General features: G+C 51.6%; 1 protein-coding gene across 1 annotated transcript; it reads right to left on the bottom strand.

Moving 5' to 3' along the window:
* Nucleotides 1-4,398: 4,398 nt before the first annotated feature.
* LOC136635296 (ras-related and estrogen-regulated growth inhibitor-like protein) lies at nucleotides 4,399-6,498 on the bottom strand. The gene is made up of 4 exons (XM_066610462.1): nucleotides 6,384-6,498; nucleotides 5,666-5,719; nucleotides 5,133-5,209; nucleotides 4,399-4,815 (listed from the first exon to the last, which is right to left on the bottom strand). Exons 1-4 carry the CDS (start codon nucleotides 6,496-6,498, stop codon nucleotides 4,399-4,401), a joined length of 663 nt encoding a protein of 220 aa, XP_066466559.1.
* Between the last annotated feature and the right edge of the window lie 4,261 nt (nucleotides 6,499-10,759).

Below are 10,759 nucleotides of genomic sequence, written 5' to 3'. Positions count from 1 at the left end.
GATCCCAGCACACTTCCGGCTCCTCTCCTTTGACTCCTGGGTCCCTTTTTGACCCCAGGCTTGTGTATGATGGTCCCCCCCCCCGCACCTCCCTCATGTGCCCTGGCATGTGGCTTCAGGCCTGCAAAGCTTCTCCAGAGTCAAATCATTGATCTATCAGTCTTGTCCAACACTGATTGACGGCGACTCTGATGGAAATTTTTCTCCCCCCGCAAGAAACTGCAAGAGAGGATATTCCAGCTGGACATCGGGAAGAGACTCTTGATGGTCAGGGCACTTTGGCAGTAGAAAGGATGGGAAGCTCCCAGCCCTGGAAACATCCTCTTGGACCCAAAGCCTTCCTTGCTCAGACACAACCCACGAAATGGGGCTGTGCGCTGAGCATGAGTTGAATCAGCTTGTCCCCAGAATGGAAGTACGTTTGCACCTCCGACAGGCAGATCCTGGAGGACTAATTAAGCTCCGAGGCTTGGCCTGAGCCTCCTTTTAGACCCCGTCAGCCCAGTGTTGCTTCCCATCACCCTCCTTAATTAAGCCCACTGTCCTGCTCAGGTGCCAAGATGCCCGCCTCTTCCCTTCCGGCTCGCTTTCTGTGTTACGTAAGACAAAATATTCCACCATCAACTGGCTCAACTCGAACGGCTTCATCGCCACCAACCTATTAAAAAAATAGCCATGCGATCCCCACTGAGACACTGTTTTGCCTTGCCATCTGACAGCCCAATCCTAGGCATGTCTACTCAGAAGTAAGTCCTATTAGAGTCAAAGGGTCTTACTCCCAGGAAAGTGGGGATAGGATCGGGCTGTGAGACCCTTGAGATGGAGAACCTTCCACTGACTAAGCCCACACCAGTCTTGCAGCAAAACAATTCTCCAGAGGCTGTCATTACAAATAATATACCTTTATTATTTGGCCAAATAAGTACAGAGAGAGAGAGAGAGAGGAGAGAGAGAGAGAGAGTCTTCTACCAGTCTCTTTTCCAGCAGGACAAATAGCAAAATATATCAACATGTCAACAACAATCTCCCAAAGCAATTTTTTTATTCAGCTTTAAAACAGTTTCCCATCATTGTACACAGGTAGACCACAGCTGCGATACAAGGACATCTGCAAGAGGGATCTGAAGGCCTTAGGAGTGGACCTCAACAGGTGGGAAACCCTGGCCTCTGAGCGGCCCGCTTGGAGGCAGGCTGTGCAGCATGGCCTTTCCCAGTTTGAAGAGACACTTGGCCAACAGACTGGGGCAAAGAAGGAAGGCCCATAGCCAGGGAGACAGACCAGGGACAGACTGCACTTGCTCCCGGTGTGGAAGGGATTGTCACTCCCGAATCGGCCTTTTCAGCCACACTAGACGCTGTTCCAGAACCACCATTCAGAGCACGATACCAGAGTCTTTCGAGACTGAAGGTTGCCAACACAGTGTACAATGTTATCTTGTTATCTTTCAAAACATCTCAGCTGGGGGATGATGGAGCTCAGAATGGGGGCTCTGTGATCCAAAATAAAGTTTCCTGGGGGTAAGCCCCTTGGAATGCAAATTGACTTACTTCTAAGTAGACGTAGCTCGGATTGTGCAGTTAGTCTTAAGAGTGAAAGACAGTACACGTCCCTGAATTTGTCGAGCTCAGGGAAACGAGTTCTGCTTCAGAAATGTTCTCCAATTAGGGACCCCAAGGGTTTGGTTTTCTTTTGTTTTAAAATATTATATCCATAAAGGTTGCTAATTGAGGCTGCCCCTAGAGGTACATAATTACTAACGGAAATCCTCACCCCGCCCCAAAGCAATCATCAATATGAGTTTATTCTGCTTTAGAAAAAAAATAAAGGAGGAGGTAGAATATTTTACTTAATAAATAAACATTAAAAACAAATTTAGTTTGGCATCCTTCAGTCTCGGAAGACTATGGCATCGCGCTCTGAATAGTGGTTCTGGAACAGAGTGTCCTCTCCAGTGCGCGAAGCCTGGGTAAAGTAGGTATGGAGGATAGACTGTTTCCCATGCAGCAAATCCCCCCTCTCCATGTCGTTGAAATGGTCCAATGGAAAGGCAGAGGCCAATACAGTTGGTTCCAGTGGCGTCGCAGTAGTTGCCAGAACGTGACTGTGTTCAGCCATGAACTGCCTCAGGGACTCCGGCTCCGGATTTTGCCTCGAGGTTGACTCCTGAAGCCTTTTCCATAACTGGATGTAGCCACAAGGCAGTGGAGGTTTGGGGTCAGAGTTTTCCTTCTCTCAGATGAGCTGCCTTCCCAGGCTGACGAGTCCCGTCTACCCGGCTGTTTATTCACCTCTTACGACAAGTACAGCCAAACTGAGGGCCTATTCTTATCCCCGGCCCCCAGGGGAAGCTCAAATAGGGGAAAAACAAACAGCAGCTCACCAAAAGGAGCCATCTGAACTGCTGAATGCGTGCTTAGGTCTTTGGTTTGTGTGCCTATCAAATATATTTCAAAGGCAGGTGAGGGAAATATGTCTTTCCCCCTGCGTATGATTAGCCTATGAAACTCCTGGCCACAGGATGTGGTCATCTCACCTGCCCTAGAGGTCTTAAAACATGGATTGGACAGGTTGTTGGAGGAAAAGTTCATCACAGGTGTCAAGACATGATGGGCATATGCAGCCTCCTGGTTTTAAAGGTAGGCTATCTTTGAGTACCAGGTGCAAGGGAGGGCACCAGGATGCTGGTCTCTTGTGGTCTTGCGTGCTCCCCGAGGCCACTGTGAGATTCAGGAAGCTGGACTAGGTGGCCTTTGGCCTGATCCAGCTGACCTCTTCAGATGTTCTTATGAACTGGTGTGGAGAAAAGGGAACTGACCCACCTTTCAGGACCCTTCAGGCTGGGTGTCTCAATGAACGTGAGATTCCAAAGAATCTGGTCATGTTACAGAGCTGCCAACAATTCAAATGGAAAAGCTGTCTGGGGTGGGGAGGTAGAGCTCTGCAGTGCCCCCCCATAAATGGCTGGATCTTTACCACCTGAGAGAAAAGGACAACAGCTGAAGAAAAAGGGCCATTTGTGGGCAGACTGAGCTACTCTGGAGACATGAAAGAAGACTGGTTTTTTTTGTGGTTATACAAGTAAAAAGACAGCTGATTGGCAGGTGCTTATGCAAGGCCAGAATCCAAAGATTTATCAGCGCACTCTTATGCGCCTACTCAGAAGTATGTCTCTTTGCGTTCAATAGGGCTTACTCCCAGGAAAGTGTGCAGCCGAAGTTATGTGCACACAAAGTGCTGGCCAGACCTTATGGAATGTTTAGCTTTCCTTTGCTTTGAAGAGCAAATCCACAGAAGTGTTTTGAGGCTGCAATCCTAGACACACTGCCCCCGGGAGTAAGCCCCATTGAGCACAGTGGGACTTACTTCCGAGCAGACACGCCTCTGCTCCTGCTCAGCTTCAGGCGCAAAGAACGTGTTGCACACGGGTCTCGGGATACTCGCAAATTCTACTTGCAAATTCGGTTGATTGCCCATTTTGCTTCAAACCCCCCCCCCCCAAATGACGCTGGCCAAATTGAATGAGGACAAACGAGCACACAACAGCATACAGTTCTGTTTTCTTTCTTGTTCTCCCTTAGCATGACTTAAAGAATTCTGGGTATTTGCTCTTGAGCTCTTCCACAAAAGAACTGTGCCCTACACAACTGAGCTCAAATGCCTCTCAAGGCCTTTCAGCATACGCTGTGCATAAAATCGCAGCAACACAACCACCAAGCCCACAATTAATGTGGAAGTTCTGTGCACCGTTTGCCATCGCCCGCTGTCCAGACCAGCGGGAATCCTGCACCAGACTCCCACGAGATCAGCCGAACCCTGTTATTTTCATCCCGATCAACTCAATCACTTCTCCAACCCCTACAAGGTCTCCGGAACAATCCACAGCACCACTGAGTGCTTCAGAAACCTGGCTTGATAGTTCTACTCTTCAAACCGCTGAGCTGCAGAGGGAATTAACCGATGAAAAGGGTTTGCAGAGTCCCCTCCAGGCACGCCTCTGACCTGGAAAAACCACCTTGTAGTTTCAGAGATAATGGGGGCTGCTTGAGCTCGCTTGCCGGTGCGGGAATGATACTCTGCACATGCCCCAAAGCGTCTTTGCTCTGCTTTTTGTCCATGCCCCAAGTCTGACCACATAGTCTTTTGGAAATCTGCAGATTCCCAGCAATGCAAGATTGGCCGGCCAGAGAAAATGGCTTGCTCAGAGTTGCTCTTCACAGCTGTTTGTAGCTGTCGTACCTCCTCGGACTGCAAATACAGTCTTTCCACGCGGTCATTTCATCCGATGGTCGCTCCTTGAGGAACGTGGTGCATCCGGCTGAAAGGCACCACTGGGACCCTTGTTCCCCACTTCTCTAAGATTCCTTCTATCCTCCTGGCTGTCCCCAACCGCAGGCTCTTCATTCAGTCCGTCTCCGGCCAAAAACGGCCGACATACTCCGCATGATTCCGCGGATGCCAATGGCCTTTTTGGTGGCGCTTCGAGAGTCCCGCACCATGTCAAGGAGTTCGTGGAAGACCACCAAAGCCCCGTGGTAGGTGTCGGCGGTGGAGATCTCAAAGAAGCCCGAGCCGGTGGAAAGGGCCAACAGTCGGCCTTCCTCGCTGGAGACCGTACGCCAGTGCTGCAAGTCCCGCTTGTTCCCCACCAGAATAAGAGGCACCTTTTCGGCCCCGCTTCTTTTCAGCTGCTGGATTCGCTGGAGCAGTTGGTGGGCAACGTGGAAGCTGCCCCGGTCGCAGATGCTGTACACGACGACGAAACCGTCAGCCCAGCGGACCTGCTTCTCGTCCATGCGGCGCTGGAAGTTGGTCACCTGCAGAGATTGGAGCAAGACTCGGTCAGGCACCCAGAGTCTCGTTTGAAAGGCCGCTTCTCGGTTCTAAGGCAGCCACGCTTGTCTGAACTTGCCAAAATGGTCTGGCGATGGGAGAGTCCCATCAAAGCAGAGTCCCGGGGAGGAGGACAATCATCTAACAGCCCAGTGCTAACCAATGCTCAGGCCGTGGTGCAGTGGCACCGAAATGGACACCGCTGTATCCTGCAGGGTCAGAGAGGCAGGCAAGGGACCAGAAAGTTCTCTGTGGGCACTTGCCTGGAAAATTTGACTCAGAAGGTCATGTGGAATCTTACCTGTGGGCAGGTGGAGTCCCAGATGCTGAAAGAAACCTCCCGGCTCCCCATCTTCACATTGTGGGTATAAATGGACTCTGGAAGGGGAATCGACAAATAAAATACGTTAAGAAAGACCTCTAGACACTCAAGCTGGGATGCCAAATGCTGACCCCCCCTCCCCGATGCTGAGCCAGCCTCAGCTCCCCCCACTCTCCAATACTGTCTGTCCTCCACACTTCCTCTCTATCCCTCTTCCTTTTCCAATCCAGGCAGTGGAAGGAGTAAGAAGAGCAGTGGATACAGGCAGAGATGGGCACCCTGCCCCACCAATTTGCTACCTGCCTCAGTTGGCCTCACGGATGGGCCAGCCCTGCCCGGAAGGAAACCGACACAGAAGGGAAAACAGAGAAAGTGGAGAGAGAAAGGAGCTTAACTCAAAAAGCAAAGGATCGGAAATGTTAAAAAGGGGAAGGAAGAGGAAACAAAAGGGTGGGAGCAAGAAGGAGAAGGGAGGCGGGACACGAGAAGTAGAATTCTCCAGGCTCACTCACCAATATTCCCGTATTCGCCAATAAACCGTCGCGTCAGGTAGCGAACTGTCAAAGCTAAGGAGGAGGGAGGAAATGGCAGAGTGAGAGCTGATCGGTCTGGGCTGTGCCAGAAAAAAGCCCTTGCTACCAAAGCAGACCCAGTGGAGGATGTGCGTGGACTGTCGTCGTCCCCCATGCATTGGATGTGACGGCACTGGGGCTCACCCCCTCCCAAGGAGACCCATGCAGCGCTGTGGCTTTCAAAAGCTTCACACTAACCCAGTGGTCTTCAACCTGCGAGGTAGGCAAGGCTGACCGTCCCCAGGTCACCCAGGAAACTTTGTGACTTAGCAGGGATTTGAACCTGGATCTTCCAGGTCTCCTGAACCATCCTGGTTCCTCCCCTCCTTTTGTCTTCACAGCAAACCTGTGAGGTAGGCAAGGCTGAGAGAGAGTGCCTGGCCCGACGTCACCCAGAAAGCTTCATGCCTGAGAAGGGATTTGAGCCTGGATCTTCCACGTCTGACTCCTGAATCATGTCGTCAGAATTGGGCTACCGAGCTATGGATGTTTGAGCTCAACAAGACGGCACCAGGTGCACAAAGGGACACACACAACAACTCCCAAACTGCAGGACACTGCAGGACACTCGGTCATCTTTGGGGTGCCACAGATCTCTGGGTCGTGGCTTCGGACGCAAGGCCCTGCTTAGTAGAATTGGCAGCCAGGCAAAACTCACCAGACTTGCCCACTTTCTCGGCTCCGATGACCAGGATGTTGGCTTCCAGTTTGGGCAGGGAGCCTTCAGTCATCTTCCCAGCTTGCTGGAGAGCCGTCCTCAATTGCACCAACATCTGGAGCAAACCCCCAGAAAATCCAGAGAGCCAAGGAAAAGAAGTAGCTGGCAGAGTCTCTCCGGAGTGAGGGCTTCTGCAAATCCCTTTCACGAATGAATCAGTTCTCCCTCTCTCTCTCCCTCTCTCTCTCTGTCTCTCTCTCTCCTACTGGCAGTTTATAACAGAGAGGTGGAGCAGCCAGTTGAGTGATAGGCACACATGGCATGAACTCATGCTGAGACTTCTCTGTCTGACACGCAACCCCAGCACACGGAGCACATGAAAGGCAAACATGCGGCTTGTGCCCTTCGCCTCCCCGACAGGTGGGCCCAGGGAGATGACCCGCCCAAGGCAAAAGAAATCTTTCTTTTTCAAAAAGAGGAATGCAAAATCTGCTACAAAATTACATGTTGGCAACCTTCAGTCTCGAAAGACTCTGGTATCGCGCTCTGAAAGGTGGTTCTGGCACAGCGTCTAGTGTGGCTGAAAAGGCCAATCCGGGAGTGACAATCCCTTCCACACTGGGAGCAAGTGCAGTCTGTCCCTGGTCTGTCTCCCTGGCTATGGGCCTTCCTTCTTTGCCTCTTAGCCTCAGACTGTTGACCAAGTGTCTCTTCAAACTGGGAAAGGCCATGCTGCACAGCCTGCCTCCAAGCGGGCCGCTCAGAGGCCAGGGTTTCCCACTTGTTGAGGTCCATCCCTAAGGCCTTCAGATCCCTCTTGCAGATGTCCTTGTATCGCAGCTGTGGTCTACCTGTAGGGCGCTTTCCTTGCATGAGTTATCCATAGAGGAGATCCTTTGGGATCCGGCCATCATCCATTCTCACAACACAATCGAGCCAACGCAGGCGTCTCTTTTTCAGCAGTGCATACATGCTAGGGATTCCAGCTCGTTCCAGGACTGTGTTGTTAGGAACTTTGTCCTGCCAGGTGATGCCAAGGATGCGTCAGAGGCAGCGCATGTGGAAAGCGTTCAGTTTGCTCTCCTGTTGTGAGCGGAGAGTCCATGACTCGCTGCAGTACAGAAGTGTACTCAGGACGCAAGCTCTGTAGACCTGGATCTTGGTATGTTCCGTCAGCTTCTTGTTGGACCAGACTCTCTTTGTGCGTCTGGAAAATGTGGTACACATATGTACCACGTATGGTACAAAATATGGATGCAAAATCTGGTACACCATATAACGGGTGACTAAACATGCTCAGTGTAAGAGCCACAGAAGATAAACTTGTTTGCAATATTTAAAAAGCATTTGCATTCTTAAGTATGGTTACCACGAACATTAAATTTTACATTTTAATCCAGTGGACTCTCCGTTCATATCCGGTAAACAAATCTAAAGCTTTTTTACCTTTCCTATTCATTGGGATGCAAAAAGGAGCTCAGCTGACACATCTCTGAGTGTTGCGCAATGTGTTACATCAGTGTGGCTGGTGAGCAATGGTTTGGCCGCCCCGGTGTATAAGCTGATGTGTGTGCAAAGATGGAGGGGACTCTGAAGCGCACATTGCATGTTGCATCAAAGCAACCTGGGAGAAGGAAACCGGCCGGGGAAGCCGGACAAGGGTGAGACAACCACTCTCCAACGTTCTAGCTCAGCGCTCTCTTCTGTCCCTCCGGTTCTTTCCAATCCAGGGAGTGGAGGAAGGAGTGGGAGCAGTGGAGGCAAGCAGGCAGAGATGGGCACCCCCCACAAAACTGCTGCCCCTGAGGCAACTGCCTCAGTTGGCCTCGCAGACGGGCCAGCCCTGCCTTCCTGCAATAGGAAGAAATCAAGTCTGAGGGTTGGAGTTCCTTTGAGGGTTTGCAGCTTCAGGCTTGGAGAAGAGAAGAAGGGGCGAGTCTGCCACCTTCTGGCTGGAAAAATAAGGCACCCAAATGTGAAACCCACCAAAATAGTATTTTTCTCCAGGGCGGTCATTGACCCCCAAGAAATCGAGCAGCCCCTCGTGGGAGGTGGGGATAGCGCAAGAGCATCTCATGGAGAATTCCTGATGGTGGGTGTTTGACACAGGGAAGCTTGTGGGGAATTGTAGTCAATGAAGCTTTCTCCAGGGTAAGTGTGGATAGGAGTGCAGCCCTAATCTCCTCTGGTGTTGTCAAATACACACCTCAACACATCGCAACAGACACCTCACTCCCCATTGCAGATTGTATGGAGAACATTGACAATTTTAGTTCTGAATTCTTAAGAAGTCCATAGTAGCGTTTGTTTGTTTAGATTTCGAAATGTTCTTCCCGCCCTTGAATTGCATAATAATAATTTTGCCAGATCTTTTCGCCGTCGCTAAAACAAGCGGCTTGGCGACTATTCACTTTTCAAGGAAACATTTTGTTTCCTCGCAGGCTTTTTCAGCGCACCTTTGGGTGGCTTTCCATTCTACCAGAGAGATATAAAGTCTTCACCAAATGTTATGTGTATCTCCAAAAGTTCTACGGGCCTTGGCTGTGAACCTGGGACGCCACCAAAAATGTTCCCGGCTCCTCAGGTTGGCCCTGTTTGGGGTGGGGGTGGGGGGCAGTGGGATGAACAGATGCAAGGGAGGGCACCAGGATGCAGGTCTCTTGTTATCTGGTGTGCTCCCTGGGGCATTTGGTGGGCCGCTGTGAGCCACAGGAAGCTGGATTAGATGGGCCTATGGCCTGATCCAGTGGGGCTGTTCTTATGTTCTTAACCACAATTCCCAGGAAGCCTTGCAGGTCTCTTGTTATCTGGTGCACTCCCTGGGGCATTTGGTGGGCCGCTGTGAGATACAGGAAGCTGGACTAGATGAGCCTGTGGCCTGATCCACTGGGGCTGTTCTGATGTTCTTATGTAACAGTAAGTTCCTTATTCTGGAAGCTTTTGAAACAGGAATCAGGCACCTGCTGCAACCCTGTCACCTTCCCTCCAACCGGGCATCTATGCTCCCATGCAAGGCCACCGTTCCCAAGGCTCTTTGGGAACAGCCGTGGCTGTGAAACTGGTTTCAAATCGCCTTAAAAAAAATGGAGATGTGCCGGTTGTGTGCTGAAGTGAGAGTTCCTCAAATTCTTTTGGCAGGCAGACGGGTGCCAGGCTCCCGGGGCGAAGGAATGCGCGGCTTGGCCGTCTTCCCCTCGACACTCCCTCTGCGGAACGCAGAAGCTGCCAAACTAGTTTTGCTCATCGAGAGCTGTCGTCCTGGGATTCAGTTCGGCAGGTGCTGCTGCTGGCAGAGTCTGCCTGTCCAGCGAGCTCAGCAGTGCCCATCACGGACTGGCAGCAGCGGGCAACCATTTCTTCCCCATGGTGGGAGATTGCACTTGGTGTTCCGATCTCCTGGGTTACCTAAGATCATCAGAACAGCCCCACTGGATCAGGCCAAAAGCCCACCTAGTCCAGCTTCCTGCGTCTCACAGTGGCCCACCAGGTGCTCAGGGAGTAGACAACAAGAGACCTGCACCCTGGTGCCACTCCCTTGTGCCTGGCACACTGAGACAGCACACTTCTAGAACCAGGAGTTCGGGTATTCCCTTGTCACATGTGGTGGACGTTCGCTCCCTCAATCTGTCCAATTCCCTTTTCAAGGCAGGTTCCGTCACCACATCCTGTGGCAGAGAGTTCCATAGATTAACGGCATGCTGGGTAAAGAAATATTGCAGAGTCTTGAGCAACCTGTTGTTGGGACTGTGGTGGTGGTGGGGAAATACCTCTTCTAAAGCGTCACCTCCCAGCTGAAGTTCCGAGAAGTGCTTGGATTAAACACAATCCTTTTTTAATGCATCTCTGCGTCAGTGATCAGAGGCGGCTTCCCAGTTCACTGACATCTCCTGGCTCTGTTTGTTTTGCAGCGAGAGCCGAGACTGAGGCGGCCGGGGGGGAACAAGGAACCGTTTTGCGACTGATGAATCAGTCCACAACCCCAGCTTTATTTGTTTCTTAGGCCGCCCTGAAGGCCGATGCCACAATGTGCCCTTCAGAATGGAGACTCTTGCCCCAGAGGTCCTTCACTGGCCTTCTCTTGGAGGCAAGCGGGCAGCAGACATGGGTCTGCTCTCCATGGGTTGTCCTCACCAACCTGCTGCCTGAGGCAACTGCCTAAGTTGGCCTCAGGGCTGGGCCGTCCCTGCTGACCACCTCTTTGGTGATCGAACCGGAGGCCTGTTCTGGGCCAACCTCGAGGAGCAGAGATCTCAGGTAGGGAGATGAGGGTGAGACAGGGAGCTACTGGGTTCTTTGGGCCTGTTCCCGTCCAACTTTCCAGCACCAGTGCAACCCCTGGTCAGGGAACCTTGAGGAGGCCTCTTCGACTGCTGCCC

This window comes from Tiliqua scincoides, chromosome 15, assembly GCF_035046505.1.
Source record: "Tiliqua scincoides isolate rTilSci1 chromosome 15, rTilSci1.hap2, whole genome shotgun sequence".
Classification (NCBI taxonomy): Eukaryota; Metazoa; Chordata; class Lepidosauria; order Squamata; family Scincidae; genus Tiliqua; species Tiliqua scincoides.
Note: the sequence above shows the minus strand (reverse complement) of the source record. Positions and strands in the feature narration are given on the sequence as shown.